The sequence below is a fragment of the Vigna umbellata genome, chromosome 4, assembly GCF_029865625.1.
Source record: "Vigna umbellata cultivar VRB3 chromosome 4, Vumbellata_1.0, whole genome shotgun sequence".
NCBI lineage: Eukaryota > Viridiplantae > Streptophyta > Magnoliopsida > Fabales > Fabaceae > Vigna > Vigna umbellata.
This window is the reverse complement of record NC_142168.1, coordinates 27,260,909-27,285,107: the sequence shown is the minus strand read 5'-3', so window position 1 is coordinate 27,285,107 and position 24,199 is coordinate 27,260,909. Positions and strand designations below refer to the sequence as shown.

The 24,199-nt window shown below is 31.6% G+C and overlaps 3 protein-coding genes across 4 annotated transcripts; all 3 read left to right on the top strand.

Annotated features, from left to right (window-relative positions):
- The first annotated feature begins 204 nt into the window (after positions 1-204).
- On the top strand, positions 205-3,623 carry LOC124843101 (glycine-rich protein). Of its 2 annotated transcripts, XM_088113691.1 has the most exons (4): positions 205-394; positions 1,602-1,766; positions 2,290-2,464; positions 3,366-3,623. In XM_088113691.1, exons 1-4 carry the CDS (start codon positions 262-264, stop codon positions 3,457-3,459), a joined length of 567 nt encoding a protein of 188 aa, XP_087969817.1. In that variant the 5' UTR covers positions 205-261; the 3' UTR covers positions 3,460-3,623. The 2 variants fall into 2 exon arrangements, with proteins under 2 accessions (XP_087969817.1, XP_047175695.2); XM_047319739.2 differs by lacking the exon at positions 1,602-1,766 and having other exon boundaries at positions 211-394.
- A 2,924-nt stretch (positions 3,624-6,547) lies between these two features.
- Positions 6,548-7,671, top strand: LOC148199732 (uncharacterized). Its single transcript, XM_088112769.1, has 3 exons — positions 6,548-6,657; positions 6,747-6,992; positions 7,062-7,671. Exons 1-3 carry the CDS (start codon positions 6,548-6,550, stop codon positions 7,669-7,671), a joined length of 966 nt encoding a protein of 321 aa, XP_087968895.1.
- A 2,256-nt stretch (positions 7,672-9,927) lies between these two features.
- On the top strand, positions 9,928-12,329 carry LHCB5 (light harvesting complex of photosystem II 5). Its single transcript, XM_047291215.2, has 6 exons — positions 9,928-10,177; positions 10,367-10,451; positions 10,545-10,595; positions 10,692-10,812; positions 11,347-11,481; positions 11,980-12,329. Exons 1-6 carry the CDS (start codon positions 9,955-9,957, stop codon positions 12,238-12,240), a joined length of 876 nt encoding a protein of 291 aa, XP_047147171.1. The 5' UTR covers positions 9,928-9,954; the 3' UTR covers positions 12,241-12,329.
- Positions 12,330-24,199: the final 11,870 nt, after the last annotated feature.

The following is a 24,199-nucleotide window of genomic DNA, read 5'->3' as shown; positions in this document are numbered from 1 at the left end:
AAAATAAAATTTTTAGAACCATATTATTTTAATATAATAAAAGTTATGCATACACATATTCAGGATACATATGTTTTTGTTAATAATAATTATTTTAACACTTCATTCAAAATTCTTCTCTCTTTTTTGTAAGAAAATCAGAAATAGAATATTTTTTACCATTAGAGATTTAAATAGAAAAGAAATTGACCTTTATCTCCCTCTTTTATATCACACAGATTGCGACAGAAACTGAAAACAGATACATAGCAACGGCTAAAGATGAACGGCGATGACAACAAGGGTTTGCTGTGGAAACTTCCGGTGATCAAGTCCGATCAATTCGGCAAGGTGGGCCCCGCCTTTGGCATCGGCGTCGGCTGCGGCCTTGGTTTTGGCGCTGGCTTTCTCGGAGGTTTGCTGCTCAACCCTCCCCTTCACTTGCTTCAATTTGGCATACTTGTTATTCGATGCTTCCATATTTCGATAGGAAAAATCATTGAGTTTTCTTGCATGTGAATCGTCAAAATTTATTTGCAAAATCAAGTTAGGGCATCAAGCTTTTACGTAAGTCTTTCTACCCGTGAAAATAAGAAGAAGAAAAATGAAAAATAGTCTATTAAGTTAATCTGTAGAAACTATTTCTTGTCATCTTTTTAGTTCTTTTTTTTAGCAAGTTAAGTTACCGTTATAGAAAACCTTTTTTTCTTTTTTAAAGATCAGTTAGTCTAAACCCATTTTTATTCACTCGGCGAAGAAAAGGACTGTCTGGATTGAGAAATCGTTTTTCATTGTCAGTTTTTTTTTTTTTTTTTTACTTTATGTTGAAGTTTAAGTTGCAAAAGGTTTTCTATAAAAGAAAGAATAAAATGTCGAGTTAAACCCCCAACTTGTAACTTTGTTGAATACTCAATGGACGAACTTTGTCATTAATATTTGTCTTAGTTAGCATGAGTAGTATTTTCCTCCTTAGGAGGATAGGCCTGGTCTGTGCTAAAGAAAATGTAAAAAAGAAAGGTGAAGTTTGTAGTTAGAAATAAAACCAGAAATACTAAGGTGTTGAGTGTGGTGGAATGGCCAGTTCTTCACAATTCGGTTAACCAGGGTTTGAATATCTAGTGGAGTTGTGTTCACATTTAGTGTCTGACGATGCATTGAACAAGATTGCCTCCAAAGCAAGATAGAAGTGGGGAACAAAAAAATGAACAGAGAAACCATTCTGTACCTTTATAGACCTTTCTTTGTCATTTGAATTCTAGTTTGCAGTGGAATGATTGAAATCTCAAAAGGTGCGGTATTTTTCGGTTGTTGACTACTAAGTAATTACTTGAAGCCATTAAAGATTCGGGAGAGAAATCTGTGCGATGGAGTGAGAGAAAAGGGAAGAACTAAAATAGGAATTATACTTTTTTCTTGGAGATGTTGCCATTAAGTTCTTGCATGGGCTGACTATTCTTGGGAATCATTGGTGGGACTGGGATTAATAAATTTGTGTTAGCTATAAATGAATGGAAGGGGGCTCTCCCACAATTTCTCAGTTGCACATTGTGATTGTTTTACTGTGTTTTGGGCTATTGCTCCTCTGTTGGGCCAAATATGACTGAGTCAACTATCTAAGGAAGGTCGCTGCTTTCTGCATCCATACAAATCTACTCAGTCTTTTTCTTTGCGAAATGTAAACACTACATTATGTACCCATTACTCCAGAAGGAAAAAGGCGGGGGCGGGAGGAATCGATGTTTATGGGGTACTGGAAGAAATGGTCGTTAAGGCGCTGCAATTCATTGGTAAATTACAGTTTCTAGCAGTACAATATCCACTTTTTTATTGTATTACCTGTCTAAGAGTTAAATTTCCAAATAAGAGTTGTGGAGGATTTTGGTAAATTTTGGTGCTCAGTAGTTGGTTTGATCGTTATGGTATAACCCATACACTTTGTTGACATCCTTATGCCTTCTGACAAATCTTTGTTAACTTTTGACCAATGGTTTTTTATTCCTCGGTGGAATTGGTGAAAAACTGAAAACATCCCTAACAATCTAAAATAGCATAATAGTGAGAGGTAGTGTGCTACTTTTCATCTTTTTGTTTCAACATTGCTGTAGATTATTTTGTACATGGCTTTAGGCTTGTACATGCCTCTTCGGATGCGGCTATTAATAATTAGGACCATCGCTTGCCCTATTGTAGTGAGGAGATGAAGTTTCTGTTGCTTACTGATTTGTTCTTGTTTTAATCATTAAGTTTGAACATATTTCCTGTACTGTTTTATGCTTCATAGAATCTTACACAATATTTGTTTGATTCCAGGAGTGGGTTTTGGCCCTGGAATTCCTGGTTTACAAGTTGGCTTTGGATTTGGTGCTGGATGTGGTGTTGGTTTGGGGTTTGGCTATGGTATGGGGAAAGGAATTGCACAAGATGAGAACAAGAAGTACTCTAATGTTGGAAATCCTTTCCGTGGAGCTAGAAGCATAATTTCTGAGTAAGTAAATCATCTAACTATCCGTATTATTTGTTTTTTTTTTGTGTAGATATTATCATTCTGTCTTGAACCCTGTTAAATTATTTCATCCTATTAGTTTACTAATAATTGGTGAAAATCCTTTCTATTTTCTTTGCCAATACTTTTAATTGCCAAAAGAGATAAAATTCCTTTATTTGATATTTATTCTAAAATAAATTTTGCAAATTTGAATAGAAAGTATAAGAAGGAATAAATTAATGTCAGAAAAAAATGCGAAGACTTTGGTGTATAATTTTGTTCGGTCAATTAGCTGCTCAATGAATGTTTAGATTTACATATTTATTAAATTTGAGACTACTAATTTTGTAAGAAGATCGGTGTTTAGATGTGGCGTTGAGAAAACCCATGGACTTGATTTGATCTGGTTTCAAAATAAAACCTGATATAAAAATTGATAGATAGGTGCTTGGAACACTAAAAAAATGTTAGCAACTTAGCACATTCAGGCCCATTGACTGCTCCGATGAAAAACACCAGAACCTGAAATAAAACTCTTAAGATTTTTGCTGCCAATTTTAACAAAAAATTTTAGTAGTATGAAAATCTTGAAGCCTTGCTGTTCAAGTAGTATTAATTCTTAAGGCTTGTCGCTTCACATGATTTGACTAATACTTCTTCAAAAAAATATCTTGTTTAATATACATGATAGCACTCCGCGACTTTTATGAAAGACGACATCGTCACACTGTGTGGTTATAATGAGCTCTATTCGCTATTCTTCAGATATACCATAACATAACTTCAAAGATCTTATTGCGTGAAAGATTTTTGTCCATCTGATACTGTTCCGTGACTTCTGGCTGCTTTTCAAAATTCATCTTATTTTTAACGCCATTTGGATATTTCGTGTTATTTTCAGGGATGATATTACTGCACTTGTGGACGACCTTGTCATCAATACTAAAAAGCTTATCAAGGCAACATCAAAAGAATTTGACAAGTGGAGAAGATAATGGAAGAAGCAATTTAAGTACAATTGTATAAAGTGTAAAGAAAAAACTCTATTAGTATATTCCATTCTATATGTTAATTCATGGCAAACTCTGCATATTCAGACTCGTAAAAGTACACGAGATACTAAAATTTCATATTAATACTTAGCGGGGCTATTATTGAATTCTGCCAATGTTTAACTGGGGTATGAAATTTAATGTCAAAATATTGCGAAGTAACCAGCATTAGTTTGGCCTTGTAAGCTAATTTTTACAGGTTTTGGTCAATTTCCTGTAGTAGAGATCAACCAGTGTCAGCAAAACCGGTTTATATAGCTGGTTCGAACTGGTTGTTCGGACCGGTTATTTTGAGAGAATTGGTGATCTGGCTGGTTGAAACAGTGAACTGGTGTGTTGTGGATAGTATGACCCATTTAATAATTTTTAAACTATGAAATTTACAGGTCATGAATTTTTAATAAATTCTAGTTTATGCAATTTAATTAATGATTAACTGTTAGCAATGACTTCGTAACCTATAAAACTGTCTTCTTGATCTAAATTGTTACTATTGATTTTTTTTATAGTTTTTTCTTTTAGTTTGTTAAATTCAGTCTTCATTTTTTTTATTTAGTCTTAATTTTTCTTATTTTTACTTAATTTAGTATCTTTTTTCTAATGTCTATTAAATATATGTATCAGTTCTTGATTTTTTAGTTTGTTTTCTTTTTTTACTTTTTATTTTTTAATTTAAAATATATTTATATGTCAATTAAGTAAAATGTAATGTTTTATATTCAATTTAGTTTATATATTTAGTTCCATTCAGTTTTTTTTTAAATTAATCAATTTGATTTCTTAAACAAAATCTAATTTTTATATAAATATTATAATAATATTTTTATTAAAATTTACAAATTTATTAAATATTTTTATTTGGAGTTACAATTAGTTTAAAATTAAAAAGAAAATTTAAAATTAAAGGCTAATACTATTGATTTAAATTTTTTTTAAATTATTAAATAAAAATCAAAATTAAAACGCCTTATCATATTAAAAGAAATCATTTTAATTATTATTATGGTAAAAAAAATAAAGAAAATAAAATATAAAAATAGTTATTTTTACAAAAATAAAAAAATATATTTAAATTTGACAATTTTATTTTATAATCAATTAATATAATGTTGTATGATATTTTTATTTAATAGTTGACATGAATTTTAATATTTTATGTGATTTTTAAATTTTTAAAAATTTTAAATCTAGTTTTCAATTTTTAATTTTTTATTCTAATTTTAAATCAAGTATAACCTTTAATTAGAAATATTTAATAAAAATATCATTATAATATTTATATGAAAAATAAATTTAGTTTAAAGTGAATTTTAGAAACAAATAAAATTAATTAATTTAGAAATTAAATTGAATATAAACACTAACTGCAATATTATACTGAAACACGATGTTAAATTAATCCGTAGATATTTATTTTAAAATAAAAAATAAAATAAAAACCATAAACACAGTATTTCGTTAATTATTTAAACAGAAGAAAGACAATTGAATAAAATGGACAAAAATAAAATAAAATAATATTATAACTCAATTAAACAAAGGCTTAATACATGTTTTTGTCCCTCTTTATAAGGGAAATGTTCAAATTCGTCCTACCTTTATCAAAAAGTTCAATGTGGTCCCAAGTTGTGTAAAAAGTGTCCAATTTAATCCTTTTTGGTCACGGCGTTAAATATTTAACGATCCTGCTGACAGCGTGGACTGATGTGTGCAACGTGGCTTTTTCCTTCGTAACGTGGCAGTGACAGTGTTTTTCATTAACTGAGAACGTGGCAGTGGGCAGTGATTAAAATTGTGAGTGTTAGGGTTTGGTTTGGGTAATTCGACATCGCGATTTGGGGATAAGCATTTTGGAGGACCTGCAAATCCAAATTGGGTGATCTTGAAGGTGAAATATGCAGAGGAAATCCAATTCCACAAATCAAATCAGGTTAGAGGTTTTTCGAAAATGTTTTCATTGTTGTCGCGTTTGAGGGGGTTTAACTATGGGTCAAATTGTTTTGTGTGAAAAGTTGTCTTCTTTTGATGCATGATAGTGGTCCCATAGTTCTTACTTTAACTAAAATTAGTGGTCCCCCGTTTGCATTTGCAGGGTTCGGGTAGGGATGTCTGATGACATGTTTCGGGTAGTGGTCCACCATGGTGGGACCTTGATCAAAGAAGTCCCCATGTTGAGGGTGGTGAAGAAGGAATGGAAGACGTAGTGGAGGGTGCAGTGGAGGTTGAGAATGAGTATGCAGTGGATGTTGAGAATGAGGATGCACGGGATGTTGAGAATGTAAGTGAAGGATTGGAGGTTCAGAATGAGGATTTACTGGATGTTGACAATGAGGATTGGTTGGATGTTGAGCATGACGATCTTTAGTTGAGAATCCTAGTTTAAAGGTGAATGATATTCGTACTAAAGCATTAAGAAAATGGAATACAAATGTTTCAATATCCAAGGCAAGAAGGGCAAAGTTAATTGCCACAACACAGGTTGAAGGAGATTTCATAGAACAATATAAAAGGGTGTACGACTATGGACATGAGCTGTTGAGGTGTAATCCAGGGTCAATAGTGCAAATTAAAGTTGACTCTCATAATGGTGACCCAATCTTTCAAAGAATGTATGTTTGTCTCAAAGCTTGTAAAGATAGTTTCATAAGTTGTAGGCCCATTATATGTTTAGACGAATGTTTTTTGAAAGGTGTTTACAAGGGGGAGTTGTTGACTGCTGTTGGTAGGGACCCAAACGAACAAATGCTACCCCTTGCCTATGCAGTAGTAGAAGTGGAGAACAAAGACAACTAGACATGGTATGTGGAGGGTGCACATGGATGTCAGACCAGCAGAAGGTATAATGTGCAGCTTATTTTCGTTTTTAGTTAATAATTTTGTATAGGATATGGTTTTATTACTAAATTTAATTGTGCAGGGGTTAGTCTTAGCTATCCAAGAGCTTTTGCCTCGGGCAAAACAAAGATACTGTTTAAGGCACCTATATGCAAACTTTAGGAAAAGGTTTGGTGGGCAGGTATTAAAAAATCTGATGTGGAGTGCTGCAACCACCACATATCCCCAGGCTTGGGAGAGAGAAATGTTGAAAATTAAAGAAGTCAATGTTGAAGCATATAAATACCTCATAGTCATTCCCCCAAGGTAACCCATTAGCCATTATATACACATTACTGTCACAGATGCATTGTAACCCATTTCAGAATTGTTTTGTGCAACAGGTTTTGGTCAAGGTCTCGCTTCACAGCTCAACCAATGTGTGATACCCTTGAAAACAACATCACTGAAGCTTTTAACAGTGTCCTCATTCATGCAAGAGGAAAACCAATTATCACAATGATGGAGGATATCAGAGTGTATCTCATGAAAAGGTGGGCCACCAACAGAAGCAAGGTGACATCTATGGACTTCACAATATGCCCAAAGATAAAGAAGAGGCTTGAGAAAGAATGTAATTTGTCTAGATTTTGGCTGCCAAGGTAATGTTATCACCACAATTTATATACATTGTGTTATTTACGTTCATTGATGTGCTTTATTTCTTTCAGCTGGGCTGCACGAAAGATTTTTGAGGTTAGGCACACTTCATCTGTTGGGAACAAGTTCATAGTGGATCTGGACACTAAAGAGTGTAGTTGCAGAAAGTGGATGATCAGTGGCATCCCATGCTGTCATGCAATTGCAGCAATGAACTACTGTAATGTTCATCCAGACAATTTTATACCCACTTGCTTCAGAAGATCTACATATGAAGAGGTGTATGCGTCCATAATTTTTCCACTCAATGGTCCCCAACTATGGCAAACCACAAATTTCAATGATGTACTACCACCACTGATAAGGAAGTTGCCTGGCAGGCCAAAGAAAAAACTCAAGTTGGAGGCATGGGAGTTAACTAAGGACCACACTCAAATGCGTGTTGGAGGGCATAGGAAAAAGTGTATCATTTGCCGTCAGACAAAGCACAACAGGAATAACTGCCCTTTACGGCCCCAACCACCAGAAGCAACCCAGCCACCAGAAGCAACCCAGCCACCACAAGCAACCCAACCAACACAAACAACCCAATCACCAGAAACAACACAACCAACCCAGCCACCTCCAAGTTCCCAATCATCTCGTCCAACAAAATTCAGAGTCAGAAGAAAAGATAGATAGAAAAATGAATTGGTTTATTATGTACTGTACTGTCTTTATTTTGGTGACAGACATGTATTGACTTTTTAGTATTTTGGTGACAAACATGTATTGACTTTTTAGTATTTTGGTGACAGACATGTATTGTCTTTTTAGATGAATTGGAGGTTATATGTATTCAATATCATGTACTTTGGTGACAAACCTTTACTGCCTTTATTTAATGAATCAAAGTGGTTTCATCATGTTTTGCTCAAAGCTTATACTTAGATTTGTAATATGTGCCATTAGTCCTCATTCATATGCATTATTGGGTTGACCAAATGGGGGACTGACTCGAATAATCTCTACTGAATTTAACTTCATCTATTGAATTTTTAAACCAAATGGGGAACTGATTCCAACAATTTGTACATTGCATTGCATAACTGATGTTAAACCAAAACACCTTCTCATTGTCAACGTACTTTTGTCAACCATCCAAATAAATAACAGGTATTAAGCCAACTTATAACAAACACCCAAATTCACGATCTAATTAAATCAACCTAAACACAACTTGAAAATTACAAGGTCAACCACAATACACACACAAAGCTACAACTAACAACTTCATCATTTTCTGCATTTTCTGGAAATCCTTCACTGCATTTTCCAGCTCACTTATTCTCTTCAGAATTGTGCAATCTTTTTCATCCACGTTGTCTTTACAACACCACTTGAAAAAGTTACAGCAGCTCCCAATTGAAGATCCACCCTGTTATTCACCATGTTAGGGAATCTTTGAACAAATGCATCAAATCAACTCAAGAAAACATTAACTGAGAAGGGTATACTTCAAACCTTGTAATGAGGACAACCCCAAAAATTTCTGCCAGCATTCTTCGTAGTTCTGGCCACTTTGATTACTGCAATATCACCACAGTAACAAGTAGGGATTAACCCACCTCCCCTACAAGCACCACCATGGGACGAACGAGAAGATCCTTTGGCCCAGCTTTTCGAAAACGAAGAACACCCTTGGGAACCCATTCCCAATCCTCAAAGACCAATTCGGAGGAAACCAAACCCAAACACTTTATTTAATGAAAATCATTGCCCACTGCCACGTTCTCAGTTAATGAAAAACACTGTCACTGCCACGTTACGAAGGAAAAAAGCCACGTTGCACACATCAGTCCATGCTGTCAGCAGGATCGTTAAATATTTAACGCCGTGACCAAAAAGGATTAAATTGGACACTTTTTACATAACTTGGGACCACATTGAACTTTTTGAAAAAGGTAGGACGAAATTGAACATTTCCCTTATAAAGAGGAACAAAAACAGGTATTATGCCTTAAACAAATAACAAAAATAGAACCAAAATAATATATAAGATAAATGAACTTTTACATATAGAAGAAGAACCATAAGCTGTTTTGCTTGATATAAACTTGGAAGCACTCATAAGGTTGCAAGCGTTGTGTATTTCTACATCTTCTTTTGCGAAATCTGGTGGTCCACACACCACACTTGCTCAGATTCTTCTTTCAAAATGGAAAATGTTATTTGGACAACAAAAGTTTGACACAATTTTGACAACGGCGACGTGGCAGCTGTGCATTGGCTCAGTGAACCGGGGTGAGGGGTATTTTGGGTTTTTTCTGGTTTGTTTTCAATTCACTGAGCCAATGCACAGCTGCCACGTCGCCGTTGTCAAAATTGTGTCAAACTTTTGTTGTCCAAATAACATTTTCCTTTCAAAATACAACTCCGCCCACAGAATTCTCCCAAAACAAAACAAATTCTTTCAATTGGTAGCCCTTATTTCTGCTGACTCCGAACATAATTACAAAAACAAAAATATATTTTGACACAAACATTATTCTTTTTTTTTTCCTAAAAACATAAAAATTCAATTTTTTTTACTACTAGTTTACGACTGTCAAATAAATATAAAAATGTCACCTTTAGAAAAAAAAAAAAAAACTAAAAACCTTGCTTGTGTGGGTTAGGAAATGCAAATGGTTGATGGAAAAAGGTCCAAGAGGTTTCAGGATAAAACATGTTATCCAGAACCAAGCAATCTTCCAGCTCAGGAGATATCATCATCCTTCACACATCAGTCTTAACCAATCAAATCCTTGCATTGGATTGCAATTCTCTCATCTACACCAATCAAACTCCGTGTTGATGAATCTGACATGGCACGTTTACATCCACCAGTCCATGCATATAGTATCTGCATCAGCATTTGCTTAACCCTTCATCCTTTACCTCTGTTTGTGACACATTCATCTGAGTTTTTGAGGCTTCCAAAGCATGGCTTCCCTTGCAGCTTCCACCGCTGCTGCATCCCTTGGCATGTCAGAAATGCTTGGAAACCCCATCAACCTCAGTGGTGCCACAAGGCCTGCTCCATCTCCCTCTAGCCCTGCCTCCTTCAAGACTGTGGCTCTTTTCTCCAAAAAGAAGGCAGCACCAACTCCCCCCAAAAAAGCTGCTGCTGTTTCTCCTGCCAATGATGAACTTGCCAAGTGGTATGGTAAGTCCTCCAGTTATCTGTGTTTCATCTCAGTTATGTTGTTTCAACAGTGTAATTTAAGAAGTATAACTGATAGTGTGTTTGGTTTCACATCCATATCATACCCTTCTTAGTTACTCTAGTACTGTGTAATTTGAACACAGTTCCAAACAGTTGCTGATAAACTTTTGTTGTCCCATTTGCTTACAGGTCCTGATAGAAGGATTTTCTTGCCAGAGGGTCTCTTGGACCGATCTGAGATCCCAGAGTACTTGACTGGAGAAGTCCCCGGAGAGTATGTTGCTTCTCCTACATTGATATACAAGTCATTGAACATACAATGTTTGTGGAGATTTTTGTTTTAATTCTGTAATGTGTGTCCGTGCAGTTATGGTTATGACCCTTTTGGTCTCAGCAAGAAGCCAGAGGACTTTGCCAAGTATGCCTAAGACTCATGATTTAGATGTCTATTTATGTGTTGTGTTACATTACTTGTGTTGTAATGTTTGGGAGGTTGGTTGGTGCTCTAATGCAGATATCAGGCATTTGAGTTGATTCACGCCAGATGGGCAATGCTTGGTGCTGCTGGATTCATCATTCCTGAGGCCTTCAACAAATATGGAGCTAACTGTGGTCCTGAGGCTGTTTGGTTCAAGGTTTGCATGTTCTTTAGCAACTGTCACTGTGTCAAGTTCAGTAATACATTGTTTTTTTTTCTCATAAGTCAAATGCAATCAAACAGACCTTACAAGTTCAAACCAAATTTTGAAATTCTAGATCAAAGTTTGAAATCCTTAAGAAGTGAACTTTAAGCTTAATTCAAGTTTATGAAACTGGCTTGTAAGGAAATGTTTGTGTCTGCATATATACTGTAAATTTGTCTTATATCTGGTGGATATGGAATCACCAACAGATTTCATTGTTTGTGAAAATGACAATTGTGATGTAAATTCAACATAGACTTGAACTTGAAAGAATGTTTCTTTCACTTGTATTTTACCCATCTCTTATTCAATTATAGTGCTCATTTTTAACCCATGTCTTAAATAAATCCGGATAATTGTGCTAATAATGTACTTTTTATTCACTGGAGTTAATCTCAACCTTTCAACTTAGCTCATACCAATCATTTTGTGATTACATATTGCATACACTAAGCCAAATCAATTTTCTTTATGGAAATGGTGCAGACAGGAGCTCTGCTTCTTGATGGGGGTACGTTGAACTACTTTGGGAAACCCATTCCCATCAATCTTATTGTGGCTGTCATTGCTGAGATAGTTCTTGTGGGAGGTGCAGAGTACTACAGAATTACTAATGGCCTGGTATATAAATTTCTCGATCAGAATATTTACTGCTGCAGTTCTCATTGCATTTTTTCTTAATCTTTGCTGTAGCATTAGGATTATTACAACAACAAGGTTACTATTTATTCAACTGAACCATCTTATCACTGTTACTTTTGGAAACTATTTGAATCAGCAATGCACACAAGGACCATGTTGATAAACCTGTAACAAAACTTTTCGATATATTTTTGCAAACTTGATTTTCAATGATATTGATTTCATCTAATATTGAGTTTGAAAGAGTTATGTTTAGACCCTTTATCTCAAAAGCAAGTTTGAAGTAAAGTTTAGTGTAACATTCTCATCCCTACTGAAAGCTACATATTTTCACAGTTAGATGGAATGTGTTCTATGATCATGGGAATCAAACTGCATAACTTTTTCTGCACAAAATAAAGTTTTTGGAGCATGAACACTCTCCCAAAGATGTGCTTGATCACTTGATTTACCAAATTGTGACCTATTTTTGAGCAGAATTTCGAAGACAAACTTCATCCAGGTGGTCCATTTGACCCATTGGGACTTGCAAATGATCCAGATCAGGCTGCACTGCTAAAGGTGAAGGAAATCAAGAATGGTAGACTTGCTATGTTTGCCATGCTTGGTTTCTACTTCCAAGCCTATGTGACTGGAGAAGGCCCTGTTGAGAACCTTGCAAAGCATCTCAGCGACCCTTTTGGCAACAACTTGCTCACAGTCATTGCTGGAAATGCTGAAAGAGCTCCAACTCTCTAAACCATTCATCTTCATGTTTTTCTCCAATCTTAATGTACAATACATATCACTGAGATAATTTAAGGCATATCTTGCTTTGTTCCTTGCAACTCAACTCACAAAATTTAATTTCTTCCACTTCTTCTCTGTCTAATTAAGTAAAATCATTCCACAAAACACTACACAAGCAAATTCTTAATTGAAAAAACTTATAATTCTTAGTGCTTGAGCTATTTCAAATGGGGCATGGCCAATGAGGTTTTCTGCTGTAGATCAATCATGTATGTCTAAGTTAGTTCTTATACAGACATCATTTGACAAAAACAAAAAATATATAAGGAACTTGTACAGTAAAAATCATTAACTTCACGATAAGTTAAACTCACAGTAAATACTACAGTTTTGTGCCAATAACTAGTGCAGAAACATGTAGAGTTTCAGCTATAGTATACTCAAGAATTTGTCGTAAGCTAATCATAAGAAATGAGAGGTGATATTTCATGTGACATTAGGAAGCAAAATCTATTTACACATTTTTTCAAGGCCATTTTTCATTCTGCTCCTCCATAATTTCACCTACACCCCCATAATATTTTATATTCCAGATTGTATAATTTTGAATTTATTTTTTTATATTTTCGATTGTACATTTCAAAAAACCAAAAAAAAAATTATATGAAGGTGCAAAAAGAAGCCGCCTTATGAAAACAAAAATAAGGCCATGCTGCCCAATCTAGAAGCAAAGCACAGCACCTAAGAAATGATCCCAGTCATTGACACCCCCAAGTTACTATTTAAACTCCCAATCAAAGTGAAAAGTCAAACTTTTGGTATTTAATTGAAAATACTTCCGACGTAAACATGATTTTACTGAATAAGTAACTTATTTTTTTTGAAGAAAACAAGAAGAAATTTATTTTCCTTATATTAATTTAAATAAAAAACATAATAAAAACAAGTTTTATACATGCTATATTTCTTTTAAAAAAACCAATATAACGAACAAATTTTGTAACATTTCATTTTAATAGTATAAAACTACTAAAATATTACATTTTTATATGATAATAGAATCACTTAGATGAAAACAAACCAACAAGAAGACAATAGATCTATCTTGTAGATCCATCAACCAACTCATCTGCTTCGCCCTCACCTCACGCCGGAATAACTGAAAAGATTGTCTCCTTAAGTTCACACTATTTAGGTGATCATCACAAAAGAGAAAACACACAGACAACCAAAGACAAAAGCAAGGGTAAGCGAGATGAAAAAACAAGTCATCATAAAATTAAAACATATCATACATGAATCAGGTGTAATATTAATCAAACCAAGCATCTTAACATGCAATGACCTGGATTGTCCGAACTTAGAATGAATGACGAGCTATGGCGAGTTATGCACTTATGGTGGCCACTACTGTTTTGCAAAGCCCTTACCAATTGAGTTTCTCCCTACCTCACATCACAAGGTTAGTATGTATCGCGTCATAAGTCATACTGGAAGCACCTAGACTAAGACCTCTTGCTACTCTCACCACATGTGTCAAACCTCTCTATATGAGAATGTATGACCCTGGAACCCACCTTCCAAACCTTGAAATCATTTGAAACCATATACATATGTCCATACACTTTCACATTGAATCCCAACATATAGCATCAATGATCATACATCAAATATATAAATAACCTCAAGAATAAACCATCATATAATATAATAGATACTTCTACATCATCCTCAAAGTCAAAGCATAGCTCAAAGTTATAAGAAAACAAAGAAAGAAAGAATCAAAACAGGTTCAGGACTGGTCGCTCAACGTCCAAGCTCGCTATGCGAAAACAAAGACAATGGGTTCTGCTCGCTTAGTGACTATACTTTCTCAACTAGAAGTGTTCTGCTCGCTTAGCTAAAATACACTCACTCATCTAGACTGCATGATTATACAACATTCAAACTATAGAATTTGCATCCATCAACCACTCATGACCTATTCTATGTATCTTTTCCAATTTCTAACACTCCTAGATTGTATTCTAAACTAAAATTGACCTAACCAAATATATATAAACCAACCTAAACTCATTTTAAATTGATTGACCACAAGATTTCAATCCAAAATTAATAAAAACCTCACTTTAGAGACCCAAATTGAATTCCACAAATTATAGCTTATTTTTAAACAACTTAGGGACTCCAACAAGTTACAAATGACTTACTAACACCCCTCAAAATGATCATTTAGACATAGAATTCAAAATTCAAAATCTCATTAGTCTAAATCCCCAAAAACTAGCTCAAACCAAGTTAAACTCCACCTATCAACTACCAAACACTCTTGCATCAAATTTCCCCCCATTTCAACATCAAAACCAATTATAAAAGACCAAATAACTAACCCCCAAACTTATGATTTTCCTTCCTAACTCTTATATCAAAATTCACATGTCAAAACCCCCTTATTTGAACTTAAAACCTTCTAAAACCGTCACATTAACCCATATCAATTTCCCTATTAGATTTATACCAACTCATGGTGCTAACAAACCTCCAATGACATATAAACAGACCTGCAATACCATATTTCTCCATCCAAACACTATCTCACCAAAGTGCATATCAAAACCTTCATTTTAACTACCAAAACTCCTACATTTTCAACTCCTTATTCCATAAACTTTAAAACACACATTTCAATCAGTAATATAACATATTCACATACAATTCATGACCAAAATATCATCAAAGATATCTCACATCAACATTTCATCATCAAATACTCAAATACACTCATTTAAATGAGTTAACACTAGCACAAAAACAAAAATCATACCAAATCAGTTTAATACACATATAAACACTAAACTTACACCACAAACATCAATTAAAGAAAACTCTAGCTTCTCTTACCTTACACCAAAACTACGGAGCTTTAAGAACGTACACCCTTTGCTTCCCACACAAGGAACTCTAGAAACATCTACGAATCACCAAATTGTGGTAGGAAAGAGTCCCTATGACCACAGATTGACAAATAACTAAGGAATGAACACCAATGATACATGCGTCGAGGTTTCCTAAGCATAATCATAAACAGGGAACTAAAGGAAAAAGAGGTAGAAACTTACTTGCTCTAAACCAAGAACTAATTGGTTAGAAATAGAGACTACTCAGTTGTGATCTCATAGGAACTTCTTGGTTGTCAAATAGATTACCCAGAAGTTAAAACTCTTAGAGAGAATGTAGAGAACTCTAGAAAAATGTTTTCTTTAAAGATGACACATTTTAAAATAATAAAACTTGTTTATAACAAAACTATTTCTAAATAAATCATTTAATATTAAAATAATCGAGTTTCACTATTTTTAACCTACTACTACTCCTAAGATACCATTCTCAGAAGTTTTACAAGTTTTCAATACCTTTGTTTTCGTTAAAAAATAACACTATATAAACAAATTTTTGATGTATTAATTTTTTAAATTATCTTTTATAAAAGGAATTAGTTTAACACAAACAAAACCGTTAATTTTTCTTTTCAAAAAAGTTAACATAACACAATGGAAACTTATTTTCTAATGTTAATATTGTCCATTATGTTATTTTTTTTTTAAAGTTAATACATCAAAAAATTATTTCTGCTGCATTGTTTTTTCTTAAAGGAAAAACAGAGTAAAGTCTTGTTTCTTTAAAGATATTTTCATCAAACATATTGAGATTTCAAATAGTAATAAAGGGGTTCTAATAGCAATTGCAGTAAGAAGCACCTTTATGGAACTTGGGCCGTGTAGAAATAAGGCTGGGCTCTAACACATGAGTTGCTTTATGTAACTGATGATAATATTTCACCGTTTTTCGTTCTTTTTCTATTTACACATTTTTATATTTCCTATTTCGAAAATTAAGTTTTCAAAAACTATTTTATAGCTCAAAAAAAAGGAGGGAACATACAAATTATCCCACTTAAAATCGAGTATTTGCTGAAGCTTACATATTTGTGTGTTTCTTTCAATTATTAATTAAAAATTATATGATTAAGATTGTAATTGATTTAATCTTTGCCATATATATATATATATATATATATATATATATATATATATATATATATATATATATATATATATATATATATATATATATATATTTTTTTTTTTTTTTTTCCTTTTATCACAATATCTAAACCAATTCTTTTGATAGTCTAACAAATGAAATTCTCATTTCCTTAAAATAAGTTCATTTAAAGTCACGCACCATGTTCTTCATTGAACAATGCTTAACTTTGTTGAGAGGGGTTTCTTTTAAACTAATCAATACAAACTTTTTTATTTATAGTTTTCATGTAGTGATAGTACAAAGGAGTTCATGAGAGATAAGAGAATATTTGGCTTTTAAAGCTACTTTCTTTAAAACTTTAAAGCTATTTTAATGGATTTACCTAGCATGGGCATGCATGATAAACTAGTATAATAAAAACCTCTTTTTAGCATGTTACTTATTAATTAGTTAACATTCTATGGAAAGGGATAAAGGAAACCCTAATAAATATTTTTTACTTAAGTTGGATACTTGGGTCCATTGTCATCATTTCCAACTTTATGCTTGAAATCTAGATTTTTTTTTTTAGGTTTTGTGTTTTTCCTATTCACCCTTTTCTTGTAGTGTAATGTATGAAAGACAGCCTAAGCTTTCTGCATATTCTATCAAAAAGAGATGCTCTTGATGTTGATGTTGACCCATTCCAAAAGAGTCCATTTTTCTAAGTGGAATGCACAAAACAAAGCACACATGCAAACCCACTTCAATTCTCATACTAGACAAAAGAAAACTTCCAAGAAAGTTTCTCCAATTAAGACAACTCTAGATCATCATGCAAATTTTCACACTTTAAAAAAATATACAAGAATAAATTATAAGTTTGGTATTTTTTTTAACTTTCCTGTAGTTTTTTTTTAACTTTTCCTTTTACATATTTTAAAAAACTCATAATATAATTTCATCCCATGTTGAGTTTTTGGTACATTTATTTTCATATTTAACTAATTAAATTATTTTTATGGTGCCTTGATTGCATATGTTCTTAGATCTAGGGTTTAGTTGACCAAAAGTAAAGGAAGCTTGATAATTTAATCAAAATTTCAATCTTTTTTAGAAAATAAAATTACACATTGAAAATTAAAAGGATGGTCAAAATTAAAAATTTAACCCAAATAAAATAAAATTACACATTGAAAATTATAGTGATGCAAAGTTACCTTTCAATAATTATGCACATAAATAGAGAGAACAAGAATTATATAGAAGATGTGAATAATGTGAAAGCATGATAATTAATTTCCATGTTTGTGCCTTCCTTCTATGTTGGCAGTTGCTCCATTGTGCCCAACAGGAATGAGAGAATGACGGCTAATAATTTTTAGCCACATGACCTTAAAAATAATCACGTCTATGTTTTTTAATCGTGATTATTGTTTCCATCATTATTATGTTTTTTAATCGTGATTATTGTTTTTTATTAAAAAATATTAATAAAAAAGTAAAATAGGGTGTACACTCAACAATATGTAATTAAAGAATATGATTCATAGACTTTTCATCCTACGTTGTTTTCAAATCTGGGACCATATGAATGAGGTATATGATGTCTTTAAATATATGAGATATCGACTTAAAGTTGTTCATCTTAACGTGATTATTACTATACGATTTTTTTATACTATTTTAAAATAGTTCGATTAATCATAACTAGGTAATAAAATGCTTATTATTCTATCGGAATCTTTTCAAGAACATGTTCAATATTAATTTAGAGGTTGTGAAAGTAAAAAAAAAAAGTCAACTATAATTATAAATAATACAACAACGATTTTAATGTAATATATATTAATTATTATTATTATTATTCTGACTTCAATTCAGTTAAGATGACATCGATTATTAAACTCAATTATTATATTTGAAGTATTATTTGTTTTAAAGTATAAGATTTTTTAATAATTTTTTTAAATGATTTTTTAAAAAATATTTTTAATGTCATATTTTTTAACAATATAAAACTATTCAACGTACTATATTAAATTTATAATAATAAAAAAAACGAGGATTCATAACCACTTTTTCATTCACTTACTCCTTTTCTTCTCATGTCAAATATTCTTACCAAAACATAACATAATTTTTTTGGATGCAGATTTCTCATTGTACTTATGCTTGGAACTCAACAACCAATCCTTATAAATATAATTCAACCTTTTTAAAATTCTCTTGCTCCACCTCAATATATCTATATTTTTTCGATAAAAACATATATATTATTTATTATGCACTCTTTTCACCAATAAATACACAATAATAAAAAAATGTTATTGTACACTTAAAAACTATAAATAATATAAATAAAAATAATAATAATAATCAAATACAAATTTCCTGGTCTCAACCTTACACAACACATGTTATATCTTGTCTAAAGATACTAACAAAAAAAAAAGTGGCTATAAATTATTTGTAATAGAGCTTCCACAGTCATAAAAGTAAAACTAAACTAAAACTGAGAAAAAAAAGAGAGAAAGAATCACAAAAAACTATTACGTGAAGAGTAAATGAGGGTGTGATAGGATAAGGGTTAGAAATATGTGGTGGGGACAAGTTGAAGACCACGTTAAAACCCATAATGGCCAACAATATTCTAGAATGCTATAATTGTATGTGCCTTAGCGTCGTGAAAGTGAGTGATAAAAATTTAACTTCCGTGGGAAAAAAGAATATTTGAACTCACAAGTATTAGTTTTTGGATCAATTGAGGAGGAAAAAGGAAAATGGTATTCGTGATAAATGGTGCGATGGAAAAGAAGTGAAAGATAAGAAGATATGATGAATGATGAAATAAAAATAGTTGAGATAGTTTGAAATTTGTCTTTCTCTATAAATTTCACTATTCAAGTGGTTTCAAATTAAAATTCGTGTTTAAGTTGTTTGAGAAAAATAAATAAATCACATTTTTCTTTTCTATGTTTAAAATTTGTATGTATTTAAATATTCTTTTTCTATTTCATAAACACGTTTTCTTTTAAAAGTGTAATATGTTCTCACCTCTTCCTCCAACCTATATAGTATAAAATGGCATTCAATGTTTAAACTTATTGCTCAACACTTGAAGTCAGAGAGCTCATTGACTTCGTGACGCTCAGCGCCAAAAGTGACATTCAACATCATGGAGCCTAAGGGCTCTTGGGTTTGACAATGCTAAGTGTCACACAGGACCGCTCAACTCAATATCATACCAGATGACAACAAATTAAAAATTAGTTTTGGTTGTCCCTAATATACATCCAAATGATAAAAATGACATCATAGACACTGGAATTGATCCAAAAACAAGTTTATAACTTAATTTAGATACCAATCCGATGATTTAGTCAAGAATCAAGGTTCAACCGAGCAACCTACAACTCACAACTCGTGTATTAGAATTATAATGCTTTAAACCAGATTTTTAAAGTACTAACTAGCCAACTAAATCTTAAACGGTCTCAAGGTAAACATCAAACAACAACTTTACTCATAAGACCATTCATCTCGTATTTCACCTCTTGAAACCCCCCTTTCTTGACTAAGACTGATCCATACACCAACCTATTGACTAAAATCAAAACTCTAAAACCTATATATATTAGATTCTATACATTTAACCTTATATTTAGTTGAACTAAAAGGCTACACAAGTCTTAAATAGTCTAAGAACAAATTTTAAATCTCAGTTTTTCCCCTTCAACCATTATTTAAAAAATTTGCCTATCAAAACTCCCCATTTTGATTCAAAACTAACCCTAAACTCTAAATATTCACCAATCTCAAAATAACATCATATTTCCACTAAATTATATCCTATAACAACAATCTCAAGTGATCCAAATAAGTACAAATCAAACACAAGCATTCATACCAACATTCCTCAAGAACAAGCATCAATCAACAAGCATATTATCATTTAAATACCAAATTTCAACCTATAAATCATCCAATAACCAAAACCAATACATGTTATCAATGACTCGCTAAATTAAACATCAATTACACTACATTTCAACAATGAACACAAACTCAAAATTTCTAAACCAAAAATGAAATATAATAGTTAACTTCCTTTACCTAGTTGGAAAGCTTAAACAATTCTAGAAAACACAGTACCCTTGTCTCAACTTAAGCAACTCTATTTGTACCTACAAACTATAAAATTATAATTAGGATAGGTCCTTAAAACTATTGATCAATAAAGAATTAGAAAAAAATATTAGTGATACATGCATTCAAATATATTTGCATGTGTTTTAAACTAAAAATCAAATGAGAAAAAAGAACAAAAATTAACATACTTGATAAGAAGAAACTGTTGGAATAAAGTATAGAAAGTCTATAAAACACTCCTAAATAAATGATACGTATTTTTAATAATGAGACAATTTTATAAAATTATATTTATATTATTAAAATTTTAAAATAAAAATAATCGATCTCATTATTGTTTAAAAACTTCTAATACTTTATTTCTTACATTGAACAAAAATATTTAGTTAATGAAAGAAAATCGTTAACCGAATTCGAATATATATTTTTGTTTGTTTTAAAATGCTTTAGCGTGAATATTTTGAATAGAAAAAATATATTTCTTAGGAAGGATATTTTATTAAAGTTTGTTAAAAAAATCATTTCAATTGCAAAAATATTGCACTATGATATACTGACCCGGAATATTGTTCTAGTTAAATTAAAGAATTCGTATTTCGTGTTAATTTTATGTATTATATTACTTATTTTATGTCTTATAATTTTGAATAACTATCCTATTTCTTCTTATACATGTTTTATATCAATGTACTCTAATAGATGACACCATATATGAACTTATTAAAAAACATATGTAATTTTGTTTTTATGAATAATTATTATATATTTTATTTTTTCATTATAAAGCAAACTTATAATACGAATGCAGCTAAGTCCATTAAGTTCATTCATACACATAAAGGTTTCACGAAGGTCAATTATTTTTCTTGTTTAATAGTCTAATTTAGAATGGGCAAGTCTAGGATTCCAAGCTATAGCAAATCCAAGGCCTCAAAAGTAGCAACATCAAATATTTATCTATTGTGCAAAAACGTAATTTTTGGGTGACTAATTAATTAATTTAATTTAACTTTATCTTTAGTTAACCAAGGCACTAAAACATGGTTATCTCAATAGACATTCACACTTTGCTCCAATCTCAAAAAAGGCTAATCCTTCAAACCTAATCTTTGTGAAGGAATCTATGCTCCTTCAACACAAGGACAAAGTATAAAGGTACAACAACACTAATTGTGATTTATCACACAATTTGTGATCAAACTAATGCTAATGACACATAACACCTTTTTCTTTCTTTTGGTACAATCTTTCCATATTCTTCTGTCTTAACCTAATGTTAGTTGTTGCATCATCAACTTATGCTTTTCTCTTACCACTTCGATTATTGTTCTTCTTTTTAACATGACTAAGGATCACACTAACCCAAAAAAATGAATTTTTGAAATGGAATCATCTAAAAAGATTATTTTTTTTTGTGGGAAAATACATTTTATTATATATTTTTTGTCTGGCTTAGAAATATGTATAGTATTGTCAAATACTCTAGGCCATGGCTATTGGGCAATGGAAGAAAACAAAAGGTGGATGGATATTTTAACTTATATATAATATTAGGACAAAATGGAAACAATTTAAATATCTAAATATTTAAATAAAGGAATCTTCCATGATAATAGTCCAATATTTTGAAGCACATGGTGAGAGGTGGTAATTGAAAATTACAAGTTAATGAAAAAAATTTAATGGAGATTTTTTGTTTGTAATGCGAAGATGAATGAGAGAGAAGAAAGTGTAGAAAGAAGGAGTGGGAAGCGGTGTCAGAAACCTCTGAAACAGCACAAATGGGGAGACCCAAAAAGCTGAGAAAAAGTGCTTTGAGAAAACGCACTTTTCAGGTTTTCTTTCATGCTTAAAATATTAAACTTCATCAATTTCCAGCTATCAATTCTCATATTCATATAATTATTAAAAATGAATTATAGTTTTTAAATCATTATTATTTTATCTTCTTGCTTTTATTTTATTTTAGTATTCAAATTTTGAAAAGTTATTAATTTTAGTTCCGTTGAAACTATTTCATAATAGAATTCATTCCTTTTTTTTCCATCGACATGATAAAATTAAATAAATAAAAATTATTTCTAATTCTCAAATGATAAAGCTTAAATATAAAAATGCAATTAATCATAAAAATATGAAATATGTAATAACTAGATCAAAATTATACATAATTTTTTTAGAATTTAGAGACTACAATGATAGAATAGGTAATTCAAAATCACATTATAATTCGATAAACATATTTATTTATTTTATCATCTTGTAAATGTAAACATATTATGATTAGTCAGTCTTCTATAATATTGTATTCAATTTCAATTATAATTTTTCATACACATTATTAATATATTATTAAATCTGGTATAAATATTGTTTAAGAATAATTATGTTTAGATTATTTGTGTTTTTTAAACTTCTGTTTTTGACTAACTTGAATTTTGAACGAATAACATGGAAGGTGAGTTTGAGCTTACGATGGGTCTTGAAGCAGAGGATTCTGGCCAAGTTTGAATTTGAAAAATCTTGATTAAACGAGGGAATCTGTGCCCCACGCCAAGAAGGCTTACCCACGCGCTCGTACCGCGTGTGGCTCATGCTGTACTCGACCCACGTGACAGACGTTACCGATTATCAGAGTAGGACCCACACAAATTAATGGCATCCGTTTGATTTTCTTCATATATCATCGCTACACCGTCTGGTCAAGAATAATAAAAATATATATTAAAATAGATAATGTAAATTTTCAAAACCTTCAATATTTTTTCGGGTTAGACATGTTTTTAAGTCCCTAAACGTCGTTTTTGGTTTTCGTCATTCTTTTAAAATAAGGTACAATTTGGTTCTCATTTTTTTCGAAACTTTAGTTTTAGTCCTCGAAAACTAACACCGTTAAAAATGTGCTGACGTGGCTAACGGTAGACTAACACACGACTTTTTTTTCAAGTGTTTCTCCCCTTTTCTCCCCTTCTCTCTCTTGGATCCATCTTCCACCCAGAATATTGTATGGTTTCAGATTGGTTTTCTTTGGACTTCAGTTTTTAAAATACCAAAACATATTTCAGAAAATGACATTAGTATAATAAAAATATATATTTCATCATAAAAGAATATATATTTGTTTAGTTTAATAAAATCTTAAAAATATTGTTAAATCAAATATTGTAATTTTTTTAATTTTAAACTAACATAAACAAATGGATATATTTTAATTTAAGTAGTATATATATATATATATATATATATATATATATATATATATATATATATATATATATATGAATAAAGTATGCCTAACGTATATTATTGAATAAAAATACTTATATTTATTTACTGCAAGAAAAAAATTAATTAAAAGTTATAAAAAAATTATCAAAACATTTTACCTTTGTCACTGTAAGCTACATTTTTTTATATGATTTTTGGAGTATTTGAGGTTTGGAGGTTGTGGATATGTTGTGAAGTTGAGCTCAAAGGTGTTATTACCACCATATCTGTTAAGCTTTCATTGCCTACTATCTCTGTGCCCTTTGGTGCTAAACGTGAATTTTATTGTTTCTTCAGGGATCTGCAACTATTCTAACCGAAGCAACTGTTTTCAGGTGATTCAAATTCAATTGCTGAAAAGCCAGAGGAGAATGATGACAACAAGAAGCTTTTGCCACCACTTGCACCTATGCCACCACTGGAAAATGTGGGCGGATACTGTGTAATTAAGGAAAGGAAGAGACGAGGGAGAGAGAGGAAGAAAAGCTGATAAACTCTGACAAAAAAAAATTGTGTCAGTCTA

Excerpts from the sequence above, each read along its gene's own strand:
- LOC124843101 (XM_088113691.1), top strand. The coding sequence starts at position 262 with ATGAACGGCGATGACAACAAGGGTTTGCTGTGGAAACTTCCGGTGATC. Across the intron at positions 1,767-2,289 it reads TAAGGCGCTGCAATTCATTG|GAGTGGGTTTTGGCCCTGGA; the intron begins GTAAATTACAGT and ends GTTTGATTCCAG. Across the intron at positions 2,465-3,365 it reads GCTAGAAGCATAATTTCTGA|GGATGATATTACTGCACTTG; the intron begins GTAAGTAAATCA and ends TGTTATTTTCAG.
- LOC148199732 (XM_088112769.1), top strand. The coding sequence starts at position 6,548 with ATGTGGAGTGCTGCAACCACCACATATCCCCAGGCTTGGGAGAGAGAA. Across the intron at positions 6,658-6,746 it reads CTCATAGTCATTCCCCCAAG|GTCTCGCTTCACAGCTCAAC; the intron begins GTAACCCATTAG and ends GTTTTGGTCAAG. Across the intron at positions 6,993-7,061 it reads TCTAGATTTTGGCTGCCAAG|CTGGGCTGCACGAAAGATTT; the intron begins GTAATGTTATCA and ends TATTTCTTTCAG.
- LHCB5 (XM_047291215.2), top strand. The coding sequence starts at position 9,955 with ATGGCTTCCCTTGCAGCTTCCACCGCTGCTGCATCCCTTGGCATGTCA. Across the intron at positions 10,596-10,691 it reads AAGCCAGAGGACTTTGCCAA|ATATCAGGCATTTGAGTTGA; the intron begins GTATGCCTAAGA and ends GCTCTAATGCAG. Across the intron at positions 10,813-11,346 it reads CTGAGGCTGTTTGGTTCAAG|ACAGGAGCTCTGCTTCTTGA; the intron begins GTTTGCATGTTC and ends GAAATGGTGCAG.